The 18,892-nt window shown below is 47.3% G+C and overlaps 2 protein-coding genes across 3 annotated transcripts; one reads left to right on the plus strand and one right to left on the minus strand.

The window, feature by feature from the left end:
* Nucleotides 1–336: 336 nt before the first annotated feature.
* On the plus strand, nt 337–6,011 carry TMEM170A (transmembrane protein 170A). 2 transcript variants are annotated; one of them, XM_035118344.3, is made up of 3 exons: nt 337–511; nt 1,947–2,117; nt 3,322–6,011. In XM_035118344.3, exons 1-3 carry the CDS (start codon nt 364–366, stop codon nt 3,450–3,452), a joined length of 450 nt encoding a protein of 149 aa, XP_034974235.1. In that variant the 5' UTR covers nt 337–363; the 3' UTR covers nt 3,453–6,011. The 2 variants fall into 2 exon arrangements, with proteins under 2 accessions (XP_034974235.1, XP_034974236.1); XM_035118345.3 differs by having other exon boundaries at nt 2,010–2,117.
* Nucleotides 6,012–7,296: 1,285 nt separating this feature from the next.
* Nucleotides 7,297–17,505, minus strand: LOC118086570 (uncharacterized). Its single transcript, XM_035118343.3, has 6 exons — nt 15,696–17,505; nt 13,812–13,863; nt 10,312–10,499; nt 9,828–9,986; nt 9,086–9,196; nt 7,297–7,544 (listed from the first exon to the last, which is right to left on the minus strand). Exons 1-6 carry the CDS (start codon nt 15,840–15,842, stop codon nt 7,431–7,433), a joined length of 771 nt encoding a protein of 256 aa, XP_034974234.2. The 5' UTR covers nt 15,843–17,505; the 3' UTR covers nt 7,297–7,430.
* Nucleotides 17,506–18,892: the final 1,387 nt, after the last annotated feature.

Here is an 18,892-nt window from a genome sequence, read left to right on the forward strand (position 1 = left end):
TTTTTTCATTTCTGACTTATATTCACCCCACTGCCCCTCCTTCTCTTTACCCTAACGAGGTAGGCTAGGCCCGGGGCGAAGCGGCCTAGGCTGCCTGAATGTGGAGTCGAGCTCAGGCGTCGACAATTCAATAAATTTATTCATTTATTATTATTATTAAAACCTGGACCCTAAATTCATTTTTAATGTATTAAAATAGTTGTACTGTATGCCGCTGTGTCATCAAAAATACGTTCAAAGCGGTTTACAGTACAGCAATAAAAGGGCGGCTTCCGCTTCGTTCACCAGAGGTTCCTGCCTGGGGCCGCTCTGGCATTGCCTCTCTGTGGTGCTGGCGGAGCGGATGTTGATGTCGAAGGAGGCATGGACGGAGGAGGCGGCTGCAGCGGCGACGATTCGGTCCCTCCCGCCCCGGGGGGCCTCCTGCATCAGATCCTGAGCCTCCACCTGGTGCCTCGCTCGGGAAACGTCACCCGAGCCGCGTGCGCCGAATCCCTCTGCGAGTTCACAGGTAGGCTCCGGGGCTCACGCCACGCCTGCCTTCCAAGGACCCGCGAAGGGGTTGGGCGCCATCTGAACATCCCCGGGTCGCCTCCTTCCCGTGTCCCACTTGTCAGGGGTAGGACAAGGTCACTGTGGGTGCCGCAGAAAGAAAGGGAGGTGCCTGTCCCTGGAGTCTCCACGTGGGGGTGGGCAAGACCTGGGAAGGCTGCTGCTGCTCTCACCACTCAAAGTGTGTAGAGACCACCCTGGGAATTCCCTCATCAGCCCCAGCCAGGAATTCATAGCCCAAAGCCAAAGAGGGAGGCCATCCGTTTGGCGAAGGCTGACCAAGGGTAGGCAACAAGTAGATTGGGATCCACAGAGATTAATCAAAGGTTTCAGACTCCAGGGCTGTCCCCAAGATACTTTAATGCAGGCACCCCCAAACTTCGGCCCTCCAGATGATTTGGACTACAATTCCCATCTTCCCCGACCACTGGTCCTGTTAGCTAGGGATCATGGGAGTTGTAGGCCAAAACATCTGGAGGGCCGTAGTTTCGGGGTGCCTGCTTTAATGCATGAGACAAAGCAGCTAATCTATCTTTCTTACTTAAAAAGACTTATACCCTACTTTTTCCTTCCTTAGAGTTGCTTAAAACAGCTCATAATCAGCGACGTAGCTAGCCTTTTGGCTGCCCGGGACGGCAAACCCGAAGACACCCCGCCGGGGGGGGGGCATCCGTCGTGCGTCACGACGCGTGCATCATGACGCACGACGCATGCGTCGCACTACGGAACGGGTTGTCGGGGGTGCGGTGCTCCAGCGCCTGGGTCCGAGGATCCCGATGCTAGAGCGGCGCTGCCGGCAACCCGCTCCGTAGCTCGCTGACGCCTCTCGCCGCTCCGCCAGAGCAGGAAGAAGCACAAAGTGAGCTATGGGGCGGGTTGCTGGCACCGCCGCTCTAGCATTGGGATCCTCTGATCTGGGCGCTGGAGCACCGCTGCCGGCAACCCGCTCCGTAGCGCGCTTTGTGCTTCTTCCTACTCAGGCGGAGGCGGAGCGGCGAGGGGCGTCAGTGGCTGACGCTGCTCTCTGGCCCGCCCCTTGCCTCCGCCCCACCAGTAGCAGCAGCCATCGATGGAGGTGGCAAGGGGGCGCAACACTGCCCCCCGCAGAGTGGAGCCTGGGGCGACCCCCCCCGCCCCCCTATTGCGACGCCCCTGCTCATAATTAAAAAGCAACTATGGTCCAACTGCTGAAGCTCAAACCTTAATAAAACTAAAGGCAGCATCAAAAAAGAACAGCACATAATTATTACTTTGAGCTGTTGCTCCTGGGCTTCCCACACTGCACCTGGTTGACCACTGTGAGAACAGGATGCTGGACCAGATGGGCCCTTTGGCCTGATCAAGGTGGTTGCTCTTCTGCTCTTACTATCCTCTTCTCTCCTATCCCATGGCAGAAATGTGGTATGGCGTCTTCCTGTGGGCAATGGTGTCGTCTCTCTTTTTCCACATCCCCGCAGCACTCCTGGCCCTCTTCACTCTCCGGCGGCACAGATACGGCAGGTTCATGTCGGTGAGCATCCTGCTGATGGGCTTCGTGGGGCCATTAGCGGCTGGGATTTTATCAAGTAGGTTGGCTGTTTGAAACATTCCTTTGCCCCAGCTGCATCCCAGCAGCCTAGCAGTCTCCTTATTTCTGTGTCCATGGGATTCCCAATCTCAGGTGTATCTCAGACTGATAAAATATTTCTAGAAGAGGGAGAGTTTACATTATAGTGCTCGCTCTCTCTGTCTCTCTCTGTCTTCCCCCACCCCACCCCCACATAACACGGGAGAGTTTGAAATAATCTTGGGACTTTTCACAGAAACACACCCAAGACCCCAACAGCCACATTCTGTGAGGTTTGTTAAGAATAAAAAAGAAAGGAGAAGGATAAATGGAAGAGGCAGAATGTTGCTACAGTCAAAGAGCAAAAAGTGCCCTTTCATTCAAGCCTATCTATCCTATCAGATCTACTTACAAGCGGGTTTCTCGTGTCCTCACATGTAGCAGTGTAGGTGGTCAGATGAGCAATGTTGAGCGAGTTTGGACTGTTTAAAAGTGTTTCTGACCCAGGTGGGTCCTGACTGGCTGGACAATGCCACCTGTCAATCACATCTGTCATGCAGACGGTTTGACACCTTTTGAAAGTTGAGAGGCCATTTGGGGATTGCCATTCTTCTCTTTGCTACTCATCTTTCCAGCCTGTGACAGCCAGAAGTATAGCCTCCAAAGTGAGGGTTTATGCATGTGACTCCCAAGATGCTTGATGTTAACAGCAACAGAAAGCTATCCCTATTGTGCTCTGCTTTTGGACGACCCTTTGGTATTCATACTAGTGGTGTTGTGGTTTGTACTAAGGCTGGGAAGCCTTAGGTATGGATCCCCCACTCAGCTCCATGGATGACGTTGTGAGGACAAAAGGGGAGGGTGAGGAAATCGTATATGCTGTTCTGAGCTGCCTGGAGGAGGAGCAGAGTTTAAAATGTGAAAATAACTGCTCACCCAGCAGGCTGATTTTGTGTTTTTTAACTATTGGCTTAGCAGCATTCCTAAAACCAGGTTCTGTCCAGATGCTGTTGCACTACAACTCCCATGAGTCCCAGATCATGCTGGCTGGGGTTGAAGAAAGTTGCAATACAACACATATGGAGAGCACCAGGTTGAGGAAGAAGGAAAGTGAATGACAGTTGTCTTTCATTTCTTTTGCTGTGTGTTACCAAGTGAGAAGAAAGGGATGATAGGACATGAGCAACCAACCTATGGTCCTCCTTTCCCCCCTTCCTGAACAGGTGCTGCAATTGCCGGTGTTTACAAAGCTGCTGGAAAGGACATGATCCCTTTTGTGGCCATGACTTTTGGAGTGGGGCAGACCTTCGGTGTGGTGATGATTTCTTTCCTACGGATTTTAGCCACCCTTTAGCATCTCGCATCAGACGCCATTGCAAACAGAGCAGCACCATGCAGGATTCTGGGGGTGAAAAGGTCAAAGGGCATGTCCATGGGGAAGTTCCTCTATGCAAGCCCCACTGAAATGGATATGGGAGCCACAGAAGAGCTTTGCCATGCTCTGACACGGGCCCCATTAATTTCACTGGGGAGAACTTCAGTGGATCCGTGCAATTTTTCTCCAGTAATTATCTCCGGCAGCCTGAAGCAGCCCCATTTCATCCTTGGCCAGCTGGCTGAAGATCCTGGAGGAAACCATCGTTCTACAAACACATCTTATAGTCTCCAGACGACATTCTGGCACAACCCTGGCTGCTTTCTAACTGAAAATGAGACATTGGTGCAGAATATTTTGATCAAGTCTCTTCTTGTCAAACAATACAAGGAATGTGTGAGTGAGTGGGGGATGGATAGAAGGTCTAAAACTCTGTGGCCCTCCAGATGTTGCTAGACTACAACTCCCATCAGCCCCAGCTAGCATGGCCAACAGTCAGGAACGGTGAGAGCTGTTCCCCTCCAGATATTGTTGGAGTTCAGGTTCCCCACCCTCGGTCTGAATATTTCTGGAGCACTGCCATGTAGCCTGGAAATGTTTGCATCTGCCATTGAACAAGCTTTCAGCCAATTCTTTGTTTATATTTTGTAAACAATTTTGTAACCTTAAGTGCCAAGCTTTTCTGTTTTGGGGTAATTTTTTTTTATTCAGCAAACAAATGTGTGATGGTGAAGCTGTCTTACTCTAATTGAAAGTATCCATCCTAGGATAGTACCGCTGGAGAAACTTCACCACTAAATCTGATCTGAATGCACTTTAATGGACTTAAACCTTTTCTTATGGAAGAATGTGAATTAGAAGCTGTAAGGGAGAGGGTGAGGGGCTTCTTCTGCAAAAAATCTTCTTGGATTCTGGTCATTGCTGTGTTTAGACTGCTGTGAAGGCTGAGACAAAAGTGGTGGTGGGGAGAATGCTTTGTTGCTACCTCAAATACGTGGCATGGATATGAAGTGCAGTTTTACCAAACCGTGCAGGTTCTCGCTGTGTCCCTTGTTTGTGAAACAAATGGTAGTTGGATGAAATCCAGTAAATGCTACGATAATCAGTTCCTGAACGCTGGGTTGTACCCTTGTTAATAATGTCCTTGATGATTAGGTTGTACAGATTCCATGTGAAACATTTCTTAACACCTGTATTACGTGAGGAGTATTGTGATAATCTATTGTCTTGAATCTTGTTATATAGGCCTGGATTTTTAGAAGTATGTATATAGGAACAGTGATTGTCCTGCAGTCAGCTCCCTGCTGTGGGGACTTGGGTCTTTCTTTTTGGAACCCTACAAGTGCCTGGGCAATTTGCCTCTCCTCCAGGGTCCAGTCTTACTACTGTTGCCAGCCCATTGTTACTCCTCAAGTGCCATCCTCTGCAGAGTCATGACCAGAAATGCTTCCTCCAGAGATTTGGGGGTGGCAGAGATTCTAGGTGTTTACTGGTCCGTCTTTGGAAGATAGATCTTTGCATTCTCACTCTTGAGGCCATTGCAGCATCAATTCATATTTTGGGTGGGGGGGAGATGTACAGCCCTCTCCTGAGACTGTACAGTGTCAAAATACAAGCAGGAAATGATAGTTGTGGAATGCTTTGAAACAAACTTCCCCTACATCCTTTAGGAGATGATGTTTCCCTGAATGTTTAAATTGGCTCTGATCAGTTAGGCTTTTAAAATATATATAATCCAAGTTCTTGGTGAAATGCATCTTTTTCTCCAGTACCTCTCCCGTTCCCCATGTCACCCTTCCATTGTTGAACTCGGGCCATGTGATTGGCTTTGCCAAGCAATGACAGACCTTTACTTCGTCAATTGCAGAGGCTGACTGGGGGAGGGGGGTTGTGGCAGGTAGGTAGGGAACGGCTGTCTTTTTTGTAGGTAACAAATCAGGATTAGCCAGTCAGATTCTCTGACCACATCGTAGTATTTCCAACCACTTGGTTGGGGCTTCCCCATGCCTTAAGGCTGGTTGAGCACTTTAGAGCTATAATTTGTCACTTTAACTTTCCCCTGATCTGAAAAACGTTGGTATCGTATTCTGATCTTTTTTTTTCCTCTTAACTTTCTACTCTTTAGTTTAATTTGTTAACCCCCTGTTAAGTTTTTTGGGGGGAGGGGAAGGGTCTACCAAACGCTTAGCAAATGTGAAATCTGTTGAATTCCAGTGAAGCCTAAAAGAGGATCTCTTGTGAATGCATCAATGCTGTTTACTGTTCTCATGAACCCCACCGTGTGTCAGGACTGCAGCCGACAGAACCCCCTTTTCTTCAGCAAGCTCTTTCCATGGCCTGCATCCGTGAGCCCAACTTTGTGCGGGAGATGAAGAGCTCTTTCCCTCCCGAATTGTTCCACTAACTGCTGCGGCAAACGTGAACAAAGCTTTATAAGGCAGGGAGAACAGGACTGTGAATATCAGTTTTTATTTTTCTACCGACACTTCTGATTTTCACGTTTGGTATTTTAGCTAATAAAATCCCAATTGATCCTTGTGTCTTTTGTGACTGACAAACCTGTTTATGGTCTTTCTCAGTGGGCATCTGGGAAGCTGCTGATTCAGCAGAGGCTAATACTTCTTTTACAGGGTTCTGCATCTTTTGGCTAGTACTTCCAAAGATGAAGCACCCAGTTCCTATGAAGATTTGTGCTGTCTGTGCCTCAATGTTCTGTAGCGGTTCCCATTGAAAGAAGACTCTCACAAGTTTCTGGGCATAGCAAGCAATTGCAAGTATTCTAATTGCAAGGGTCTAGAATAATAGGAACTTAAGAAACTGTATTTATAGTGTTCCTGGTCATTGAGCCATCTAGCTCAGTATCACACTCAGTGACAGTGGCTCTCCGTGATTTCAGATGGGAGGGACTGAACCTGGGACTTTTGAGCTATAGCCCACAGCCGCCCCTTTTCCCTATCCCTACTCTCTTGCCTATTGTCATGGACTGTCTGGATGCAGAGGAGTCATGGGAGGCACCAGACAGGGAGTCCCCAGGGGAAGAAGGCTCAGAGCCCAGGGACCAGTGGTGGGAGAATGATGAGTGGGGTCAATGGAAGGAGCAGACTGGGAGGAGGTGGTGTTGGGAGCATATGAGGCAACAGGGTTTAGTGAGCAGGAAGAGGCTGTGGCAGAGAGCAGTGCAAACCACGAGACTCGGTGTAGGCAGGCTGTGGAAGAAGACACGGAGTCTTCCCCTCCACCCTGGTCACCCAGAACACACACAGAAATGAGAGAGAAGAAGGCAAGGAAGTCTTAAGCTACTGGGGATGGAACCAGGGGAAGAGCCTTAGGGAGTGGAGTGAAGACGGGGACCATCAGTCCTCACAACTGCTTCCTTGGGGCAAGACCTGGAAAGAGTTCCTGAGACTACTTGATTCAGGTAGGTAGCCGTGTTGGTCTGATGCAGTAGAAATATATAAAAATAAAAACAATTGTCCAGTAGCACCGGAGAGACCAACTAAGGTTGTTCTTGGTATGAGCTTTTGTGTGCATGCACACTTCTTCAGATTCTGAGACCACTAGGCCTGAGATGTGGTTTGTTTCCTTGAATAAAGAGTTCACTGGCCTCAGGTGATTTAGTTGTTTTTTTGCTAACCTACACCTGACTCAAGCCCTGACAGCTATTCAGTGTGTTTCAGTCTCTCTTGCAGGCATAGGCAACCTTGGCTCGCCAGATGTTTTGGAACTACAACTCCCATGATACCTAACTAACAGGGCCAGTGGTCAGGAATTGCTTCTCTGGTGCATTTTTATGGCTAGCAAGAAATGATGGAAGACCAGGACAGGTTATGAAATCCATGCGATTTATTTATTGTAAGTGCTGTCATGGCAGCTAGATGCTACCACATACTTGGAGCTGACCTGGTTTGGGACACACGGACACATCCATCGGGAGAGATCCCTCTTTGGCTGCTGGCTTCACCAGGGCACAATCCTCCCCTCCCAGTCCACCAGTCGGCTATTTTGCTCTTCGCAGAGGCTGGAAAGCACTCGGATGATCCCCTGCACACTCTCTTGCACCGTCAGGTCCGCCTGCATTGTGCAAACATGTTTTTGCATTGAAAATCCAAACCAAAACCTGCCACGAGGACAGCAGACTTGGGCCACTTGGGAACGGAAAGGTAGGGGCACCAGGTGTTTCCAGACACCTTGAGCTGCAGAAGTTTCTATTTTATGGACGCTCTGCTTGCAGTTTCTTTGCTGCTTTGAAGCTGGGGAAACAGCTTATTAATAAACACTTCCTTGTTCTCACAAGAGGATTTGGGTGGGGGCCACGGCTGCTAAGGACTTCAGATTGCCAGGAACCAGCCTTCCACAGGGCTGGATAAGTTTCCCTTCTGAGCAGGGCCAAGTGGAGGAAACGCCAGAAAGTCCCAAGAATGGAGACTCTTCTGCAGGGAAAAGACCCCAGCCACCTCCTTCCTGGCAACTTGAGTGAAAAAGGCCAGATTCTGGGTATTGGTTCAAGCTATGCTGCCCAACCCCTCTAGTTCAGTGGTTCCCAAAGTGGGCAGTATTGCCCTCTGGGGGATGGCGGGATTGACCAACTACATTATTTTCACACCACCCCTGTAGGGCTCAGGAGTCCAGTTATGCCACCCCTTGCCTGCAGAGCTGGCAGCCTCTCAACCTTTTCAAACACCCTCCTTTGTGGAATGTTTTCTCAGCCTGCTCTCCTTGAGAGTCCTCTCGGCTGCCACCCCTGGTCTCTGAACTCCCCCCCCCCCACTGCCCCAAAGGGAGGTGCCTCCTCACACTGCCCCACGGGCCTAGGAAGAGGATGCCTTTAGCCTTAGTGGCCCAACCGAGACTCGCCAGAGGTGAACATGGGGCTAGCACCTAACTTTGGGAAGCGGCAGCAGACGTTGCCAGGCCTGCTTGGCGGAAAAGCTCCCCTTCAGCACCGGGCACTCAGCTCGCAGGCAGGCCTTGCACACAGCAAGGACGAGAAAGGCCAGAACAGCACCTGCCTGCCCTCCCACTTGTTCATTCCCAGCGGCAAGGGCTGGTGGACTGGCACATTGGGCTCCTTCACCTGCTGCTTGCTTGCTTACTCCAAGGCTCCCCTAGCTTTTGCAACAAATAGCCATGCAAGCCTTGGGGAGGCAGAGACATGAGAGGGCGTCAGAGGGGGGAGGGAAGGAAAGAGACAGAAGCCAGTATTTCCCACAGCACCCCTGACCATGGCACCCCATGAAAACCACTAACCTAGGGGAGGCAAGGGGAGTACTGGGGGTGTGAATTATCAGACTCTGAAAAGCCGGTATGACTGAATCAAGTTCATCCATTTTGTGGAATTGATTAAACTAAATAGTTTTAATTGGATTTTGACTAATTGTGCAATTAATTATTACTGCTATGAGTTTTATTGTGTTACTATCTTCTTTGGTGGGTCATGCAAACCACTATTCCGGCCTTTGGTAGGGTAGGGGCCCCTGGGGATGAGTTTATGGAATGAGGCGGTGGCCCGAAATATAGTTAGTCAAGAGGTTTGCAAGCTGTGCTTCTTGCTCCTCCTCCTCCTCTCTTTTACCACATCCTGGTCTAATGACCAATTGCGATTTTGCCACTACCTTGTCTGTTCCCAGTTCCGTCTTCACCCATCCTGGGTGAAGTGCAGCGCACAGGATCCCGTCATCCTTGTACTCCAGCGCCTGGCACCGCGTGAGCATGTTCAGCGCCGTCTGAAGAAAGACCGAAGCAGCGGCACCGTGGAGGTTACAGGGTAAACTAGCGAGTCACGCAGCTGGATCGGGCCGGCGGCCCATCTGGTCCAGCACCCTCTTTGCCACAGTGGCCAACCAGATGCTCCAACGGGGAGCCCACAAGGCAACAGTTGTCTCCCTTGGGATTGTCAGCTGCTAAGAGAGGCATGCTGTCTTCATCACTGGACGCAATACATTAAGGTTACCAGACATCCCCGTTTCCCGGGGACAGTCCCCGGATTTACAATTCAGTCCCCATACAAAATCCACTGAAGTTGAAATGTGTACGCAGATTCATTGAAAAAAAACCTGGTAACCTTACAATATTGTGGCTAGCAGCCGCGGGTAGCTCCGCCCTCCTCCACCCATTCGTCCAATCCCCTTTTGAAGCCTTCCTGGTTGGTGGCAATCACACCGCACCTTGTGGGAGCCAATTCCTAACTTTGAGCAACAAGGGCTGCGGTCAGTGCTGGATTATGCACTATAAATTATTCACCCCTCCCAGGAGGCCACGGTGATGTCAGCGGCAGCTGTCCCTGGCCACACTCCCTGTTGCTGACCCTGCCCCTTTTGCACAGATTGGCAGGAGAGGCTGTGCTGCCCCCGTTACCTTGCTGCAGCGGTAAGAAATGACGGGGAACATGACCATGGGAGGGGGCTTTGCGATTGAGCTGCCGATGGTGGAGACGTTGATGATGGCAGCCCTGCTGCAGCTCAGCCCCTTCCTGCTGCTCCTCTTAGCAGCCGCCTTCAGCATGGGCAGAAATGCCTGCAAAGGAAGACAGACGTGGGCAGTCCCTTTGTCCCCTTCACAGGCCCTCCGTCCTTGGTGCCCCACTTCTCCTTGGCTGGCCCCCTCCTGCATATTTTGCCCCCCTCTCTTTCTTGGTCAATACATTACGAGTGTGACAGGTGCTTTGCTGGGTATTAGGAAGACAAGCCCCTGTCTCAGGGAGTTCAATGTAAGGAAATAAGCAGGGAAAGCTTTCCGTTAAAGTTGTGGGAGCCTTTTAACATCTCCTTTCACTTGCTGCTCCCTTCTTTGCCCGGAGGAATGGGTGCCACCTCTAGCAAAGTGTGAGGAGAAGCTCTACCTTTGTCACTAGCATTGGGCCAACGACATTGATACGGTAGACGCTCAGCATATCTTCTTTGGTCACCGACTCCAGGGTGCTCGGGGGCATGACGCCCGCATTGTTGATAAGCAGATTTAGTCCACTTCCGGCCAGGTGGACCTCAGCTTCCTTCGCAGCAGCATTGATGCTAGCCTCATCGGTGGACTCTGTGAAAAGAGGGCACAGGATTTGTCATGGAAACACCTTCCTCCCCTTTATACCTTTCCAGGGCTTCAGAGAGGAGCAGGGCCGGTGCTAGGGTTTATTGCGCCTTAGGCGAGATCACGTTCTGCCCCCCCCCAATAAAAAACAAAACAAATAAATAGAAATAGAAAATAAAAATGGAAATTAGAAAAAATAAAAATAGAATATAGAAAAAATAAAAATAGAAAATAGAAAAAATAGAAAATAAAAAATAAAATAAAAACAGCTGAGAGGTGCAAGGAGGTGGTCCCAGGCTCCCGCGCACCTCCGGAGCTTCGCGCAGGAGCGCGAGCCTGGGACCACCTCACTGCGCTTGTCAGCTGTAGCCTGTAGAGCGGCTTCAGGCCACTCTCCGGAGGCACATGTGTGCCTCTGTAGAGCGGCCTGAAGCCGCTCAGCACCGCCCACTGCCCGAGGGCGGCAGGCAGGCTGGCCAGCGCCCCCTCCATTTTGGCACCCTAGGCAGCTGCCTAGGTCGCCTGAATGGACATGCTGGCCCTGGAGCGGAGACTTTCCCAAGACAACCTGGAAAAGCTGGGCCCGGGGAACTGAACCTGGGACTATCTGCATGGCAAAGAGCTACAGCTGCTCTCCATGGGTTTGGTCACATTTGTTCTTTCCCTCATCCTCCTCAGCCCTATCCCCATCAAGACTGAGAAAGAGCTCTCTCCTCAAGGCAAGAGCCTCTGCCCGTCAACCACATACCTGGAGCATCTCCTGTCCTGTCATTCAGCCTGGACACTGAGATCTAGCTCCGAGGGCCTTCTGGCAGTTCCCTCCCTATGAGAAGTGAAGCTACAGGGAAACGGGCAGAGGGCCTTTTCGGTAGTGGCACCCTCCCTGCAGAACACCCTCCCATCGGATGTCAAGGAGATAAGTAACTATATGACTTTTAGAAGACGTCTGAAGGCAGCCCTGTATTGGGAAATTTTAAATGTTTGCCATTTTATTATGTTTTCATATGTGTTGGAAGCTGCCCAGAGTGGCTGGGGCAACCCAACTGGGTTGGATGAGCTTATGGTCAGATTCAAGTAATGCTCAGCATGATGGTATCAAATGCAGGTCATGTTAAGCCAGGGATATAGAACCTGGGAAACAACAAGGCAGGAGAGAAAGGCATTTGGGGACCCTCGGAGAGAGGGAAAGTCAAAGGAGAACATGGAAGAGAAAGCTATCAATGGCTACTAGGCATGATGGCTATGCTCTGCCTCCACAATTGGAGGCAGGAATGCTTCTGAATACCAGTTGCTGGAACCCGCAGGAGGAGAGAGGGATCTTGTGCTTGGGTCCTGTTTGTGGTTTCCCACAGGCATCTGGTTGGCCACTGTGAGAACAGGATGCTGGACTAGATGGGCACTGGCTTCATCTAGCAGGCAGGCTCTTTGTGTTGCTATTACATGTGCATATCAAGCAGGTGCCCCCCTTGCCATTTATCTACACCAGTCCATCTCCACTATTTCGTCTATCATCTTGTGAGGAACGTCTTTCTCATTGTGAGGAATGTTCATTGTACAGTAGATGAAATTCAAATTGTAACACAATAAAAACAACAATGCAATAGACAAGAAATAAAAGAAGCAATTAAAATTCAGTTAAAAGCCATGCATCCAGCCCAGCACATTAAGATTGGGACAAATCGTTAAGTGGTCTGTGATTTTCAATCACCCTCAGTGATTTTCAAATAGTCTTGTAGGGTGGGTGGGGGGAGTCTGGGAACCACAGCCACAAACCTCAAAGTGATTTCATAGTAAAAACGTGAACAATAAAAGCAATGACAATATGTTTAAAAAAAAACCAACAACAACAACAACACCATTTCCATATGCAAGAAATTCCATATATATAAAAAACTAAAAACAATTCCATGTGGAAAAGCAATTTCAAATCCAGTACGGATACTGACCAGGTTAAAGAACGCCACTTAAAAAAGTTTTTTTAAAAAAGTTTTTGAAAAGAAAACAACCTGTTTCTCATCTCTTCAGTGAAGCCTGGGGCTTGTATTGTCAGATTCTGGAATAACCTCAATCTTAATAATCTGGATTCAAGGGTCTGGCAAATTACCTTTCTTGAAAAGCTACCTCAGAAACTAAAGGGCTGAGCTCCAATTACAATTTTCTCATATATGGCATAGTATCGTTTTTTACACAATCAGTGCCACCAGTCTATGCAAATATTTGGCTCATTTAAGCCTCGAGAATCTTTATTCTCAATAATGTTGGAACTCACAGGAGGAGAATACTGTCACTTTTATAAAACACAGCACCACTCCCCACACCTGCGATTCCAGCAATTGGCATGCACAGGCATTTGGCATCGTGACTAGTAGCCACTGATACCCGATTCCTCCATGAATTTGTCTAATCCTCTTGGTAGCCATCTTTGCCTCCTGTTTATGAACTGCGTGAAAAAGCTCTTTCTGTTGTGTGCCCTGAATCTTTCAACATTCAGCTAATGCAAGCAAACCTAATACAACTCTCAGGAAGATGAGTGGTGGGGATTCAGAGACCAACTATACCGTGCTTTAAAAAAACAGCCACCACCCTGAGCATTGTAGTGCAGGCCTGCCAGAACAGCTACATCCTTTTGAATGGAAGCCACTCAGTTAATCTGGGAGTGGTTGTAGTTAACTGGCACAAACTTTATAATCCTCTTCAATATACATGCCTGGGCCCGGCAAATAATCCTACTTTCATTTATTGAAAAACCTACTAAATGCCCTGTTTGCACAATACATTTAAAGCACTATGATACCATTGTGAACCATAATTTGTTATGGTGCTATAGTTCCCAGAGTCTTGAAGAAGAGGGATGTCTGGGAACTGTAGCTCTGTGAGAAGAGGAGTCTTGGCTAACAACTGCCAATACTGTACCCTTAAAAGATTACAGTTCCCAGGATTCCTTGGGGGAAGCCATGGCTAAAGTAGTGCTTTAAATGTACAGTTCAGATAGGAGTTGTAGTCCAAAACAAGTGGAGGATCCCAGGTTGAGGGAGACTGATCTACCTTGAGTACCTGAGTGAGTAGAAATGGCCTTGTCCCACTTCTGCTGGTGGCCACCCTGAATAAGTATTTCCCCTTCAAGATGAACAGAGCAAAGAGATGTGAGGATTCTGCCTGGAGCACAACTACCGGTAACACGTAGTGACAGGAGGCACTTAATAAATGAGTGTTCAGCTATCCACCCTAAATGGAGCCACAGGGCATGTTGGTTTCTGCAGTTCTAAGATTAAAGAACTGAAATAGAATAGAAGAAAATAAATAAAACGGAAGTCATACCCAGCTGCAGAATCACGAGGCCGGGATGTTTAGAAGCCAGAGATCTCAGTTCCTAAAAGGAGAAAAAAGGGGGTGATGCGCGAAACAAACCCTCAAGGCTGCCCTAAAAATGTCAAATGCTGGACCCAGAAAAGTCTGAGGTCTGTTTGCATAATTTCACCTATTTTGCACAAATTGTTTTGCTTTCGTTCGTGTTATATGGGGCACTCCAGACTGCTCAGTGTTACTCAGCCTCTGGCTTCTGAGATTTTAGCAGACATTGACCGGCTTCACAGGTTTTTTTTTGCAGCCACAAGAGTCAGAAAGGTGAGAGTCTCAAGAAGCTTGTTTTTTTGTGCTGCTGCAGAATCACAGCAGACATACAACTCTGCAAATACAGAATAAGTGCCAGGCCCCCAAGGACCTCAGAGACTTCTGGTGTAACCTGTCAACTGTTACATGGCTGTTATTATTAATTGCATTTATAGCCCACCTTTTTCCTTTAAGGAGCTTGAGGTGACGTACATTGTTCTCCCCCCTCATTTAATTCCCACAGGCATTCCATCCCCTGTCCCTGCCAACCCCCACAAGGCAAATATAGGAACAAAAGAAAGAGGAACTGGGTGACCAGTGATGGAAAGGATAAAATAATGGAGAGCTTCCTCTTAAAAACAAAAAACCCAAAGCTTTTCAGCGTAGGATACAATAAAAGCCAAACTCATCTAAATGAAAACAGAAAAGAAAGGAGAAAACAAAACAAGACAAACACACAAAAGGAAGGATGGGACAAAGAAGGGTGGAGACACAAAGACCTCTATCAGAGGTGCATCTTAACCCTTGTTCCACACAAAAGGTGGTGGACCCTCCCAGCTCTCACCTGGGAGCATCCCTTCTCCCAGCCTGCCTCCCTGGAAGATCTTCCCTTCCCTGACTCTCACTAATGCTGGGCAGTTTTTGGCCAGAAAAGATGGTAAACGCTTGCTAATTATCATTATCATCATCATCATTCATATTATTAACATTTTTTACCCACCTGTCTCCATAAGGTTCTAAGGCAGGTTGCAGCAATGGAAAAACACAACCTTATTTTATAAAAACACCATCTGTCAAACAAGCCTTTTAAGCTGAAATCTTTCCCAGCCTGCACCTGCATTTGAATGGTTTTTAAGATGTTTTAAATGTGGGTGTTGTTGTTTTTTTTATAGCTTGCTGCTTGTTGCCCTGGGCTTCTTTAGGAGGAAGGGGAGCTTATTAATCTTAAAGATAATAATAATTTTAAAATGAGGTAAAAACAATTTACAATAAAGAAAATAGGGTGGGTCCTAAAAATACACATCTCAGGGGTCAACGGCCAGGGTCGAGAGCCTTCGGCACACGATGAGAGCTGAAAAACTGTCACTTTCTAAAAGGATGGTCAGCTCTGAAGTTAGGGGTGAGTTCTCCATGGTGGAATCTGAACACGTTAAAAATGTCATGAAAATGCTTTTTTATAAAATTGTTTTGAAAAATGCATTGAATTTGCTATAGCTCACGGTCACCACAATTGTATATTTCACTTTACCACACATTTACAAACATTTTATTTGCAGCTGTATAGCTGAGCCCCGTATTTCCACACTTTGCTGTTTTTCTGTTTGAAAAGTCCTCATGAGAATTCATCATCTTCTAACATGCACCATTTATGCAAAGCAATTTCCCCTAATATAATGTGTTTTGGTGTGTTGTTTTTCGCTGCTCTACGCAATTATATGCACGCTTTGCCATAGCACGTGGCTGGGGAAGCTCATTAAGTGGGAATTCCAAAAAGGTGGCTGCATCTCAGCTCACAGATAACTCTGGAAAGTGCAAAGCCAGTACGTTTGCATTTAACTGAAACTAACCTCTTCCCCATCCTTATGGTCTCACCTGGATTCTTCCTCCATGTGGATCCCTGCATGTGGCGAAGACCCATTTTGGTGGTTCTCGTAGTTCCAGGAGCTGCTTCACCAATTCCAGCCCGATACCCCGATTGGCTCCTGTGACCAGGACGCTGTGGAAATGGCTCCCAGACATCACAGACTTGGATGCAGGCTCTCTCCTCTTGCTGTCCGTCTATTTTCTCTGCACTTAAACTTGAGCTGGTACTGTTTGCCCTTGCTGGTCCCCGCCTATTTATCCTTACTGCTACGGAGACCAGCTTTTGTTCGGGGATTTGTTAAGTGAGTTGATACTACGTTTCATAATTATGACTCATGGCAGAAATCTCTGGGTAAACAAACTCGCCCTGGAATTTTGGGGCTGAAAGGAGACTCGGCAGGAAATCACAGTGTACTGAATGTGTTAGGCATGGCAGTCTATGATACCACGGCGGCGAGAATTCTGATAGCACAAAAGTGGAAGACTGGAGAAATTTCAACTAAAGAACAATGGCAAGAGAAATTGATGAATTATGCAGAACTGGCAAAATTGACGGACTTCGAGAAAAAGACAACAGTGACTTTGAAAAAGAGTGGGAACCAATTATAGGTAATATACTTGCAGAAACAAAGGAAGACTATTGACTTGATGGCAAGATTTAAATAAACACTCACATCTTTATTAACAAAGAACATTTAAAACGACAAAGAAATGATATACTGTAGCAGATTTTTAAGAAACAGCAGTATGTAATAAGGGGGAAACAAACCAGAAGTGGAAGTTGGGGGAAGCCCAGGAGGGAAGGGAAGAGGTGATGTAATACTGTATATCAGGCATCCCCAAACTGCGGCCCTCCAGATGTTTTGGCCTACAACTCCCATGATCCCTAGCTAACAGGACCAGTGGTCGGGGAAGATGGGAATTGTAGTCCAAAACATCTGGAGGGCCAAAGTTTGGGGATGCCTGCTGTATATCAAATGTTATTGATATGGGATGTATGTAATGATAGAAAAAGAAAAGTGAATAAAAATTGAATTAAAAAAAAGCAGGAAAATACCCCAGGGGAGGTGGGGGGAAGGTGGAAAATCCTGTTGCTACTTGCCACCCCAATCTCTGAGCAGTGAGAGAGATTCTAGGGTTTCCAGGCACTTATCCAGAGTTTGGTCAACAGAGACTGGAGTGCCTTTAGGAAATATGGTTTTATTTACACATCCCAACAGCCTGCGGATAAGATAGTAGGGCATTAACGCCCAGCAGATTTTGCTTCTCCATTAGTCCCAGCTTTGGATCCAGCACAAAGCAAGCCTGTCGTGGAATTTTAGATGTATACAGTATAGGAATACTAATTTTCCTGCAGACAGCTCCCTGCTGTGGGAGCTTGGATCTTGCTTTTTTGCTTTGCTTTTTGAAATGATTTTTTATTTGATTTTACAAGTGTAGAATTATAACAATACAAAATACATATCCATATTTCGAGATTTATCTGGATCTCCAGACTTCCCACCCTCCCTGCCATGGGTCCTTATGTCAACCTTTTCAGTTGCATATTATTTCATAATCCATGTTTTATATTTCTCTATATTGCCCATGATAATTGCTACAAATGTTATTAAAATCCTGCTAATGTTTTCATCTGCTTATAGAGGGCTCCTAAATTAATCATGATTTTTTCTTTATTCAAGTCTTTGTCTTCTTGGTTCCTGAACTTTCCAGTCAGTTTTGCCATTTCGGTGTATTCCCAACAGCTTGGTTTTCCATTCCTCTCTGGTAGGGACTTTGTCTTCTTTCCATCTCGGATCTTTTTTTTTTGGAACCCTACAAGTGCCTGGACAATTTGCACATCATCCAGGGTCCAGTCCCACTATTCTTGCCAGACCATTGTTACTCCTCAAGCGCTTGACCTGTTATCTACAGATTCAGAAATGCTTCCTCCAGAGATTTGGGGGTGGCGGAGATTGCAGGCATTTACTGGTCCATCTTTGGAAAATAGATCTTTGCATCTTCACTCTTGAGGCCATTGCAGCATCAGTTTGTTTGGGGTGTGAGTGTGGAAGAGATGTGACTTGGATGAGCCACTGGTCGGACTCAAGTCATGCCTATCTGCATAAGGATATCAAATGCAGGTCATGTTGAGCTGGGGATATAGAACCTGGGAAAGGCATGGCTCAAAAGACAATTTTGTTCAGAAATGGCATGATTTTATTTCTTATACAAATACTGAGGCACTCTGTGTCATCTGTCTATGCAAATATCTGGCTCATTTAAGCCTGTAGAGAACCTTTATTCTAAATAATGTTACAACTCACAGGAGAACACTGTTCTTTTTTATAAAACACAGCAGTACACCCTCCATCTGTGATTCTGGTAACGGGCATGCAGAGGCATTAGCCATCGTTACTATAGCCATCAATAGCCGTGTCCTCCATGTCTTTTGGTGTTCATTTTTGCCTCCTATGGGAGCAAGTGCCAAAGTTTATTCACTGCGTGAAAAAGCACTTTCTGCTGTGTGCCCTGAATCTTTCAGCGTTCGGCTAATGCAAGCAAAACTAATAAAACTCTCAGGAAGATGAGTGGTGGGGATTCAGAGACCAACTATACCATGCTTTTAAAAAAGCAACCACCACCCTGAGCGTTGTAATGCAGGCCTGCCAGAACAGCTACAGCCTTTTGTATGGAAGCCACTCAGTTAATCTGGGAGTGATAGCTAACTGGCACAAAGTTTATAATCCTCTTTAAGATACATGCTTGGGCCCGGCAAATAATCCTACCTTCATTTATTTAAAAACCTGCCAAAGGCCCCCTTTGCACTGCTTTAAACAAGCATGGCATCCCCCAAAGAATCATGGGAACAGTAGTTTGTTACAGTGCTACAGTTCCCAGAGTCCTCTACAAGGAGGATGGATTGTTAAACCACTCTGGGAACTGTAGCTCTGTGAGGAGACAAGGGGTCTTGCCTAACAAGTCTCAATACCCCTAACAAACTACGATTCCCAGGATTCCTTGGGTGAAATCTATGGCTAAAGTAATGCTTTAAATGTACAGTGCATATGGGAGTCGTAGTCCAAAAGAAGTGGAGGATCTTGTACATTGAGCACTTGAGTGAGTACAGATGACCTTGCCCCATTTCTATAGGTGGCCTCCCTGAGTAAGTCTTTCCCCTGGGGCGCAACGAACACATTGTGACAGGAGGCACTTAATAAATAAAT

Source organism: Zootoca vivipara, chromosome 6 (genome assembly GCF_965207765.1).
Source record: "Zootoca vivipara chromosome 6, rZooViv2.hap1.1, whole genome shotgun sequence".
Classification (NCBI taxonomy): Eukaryota; Metazoa; Chordata; class Lepidosauria; order Squamata; family Lacertidae; genus Zootoca; species Zootoca vivipara.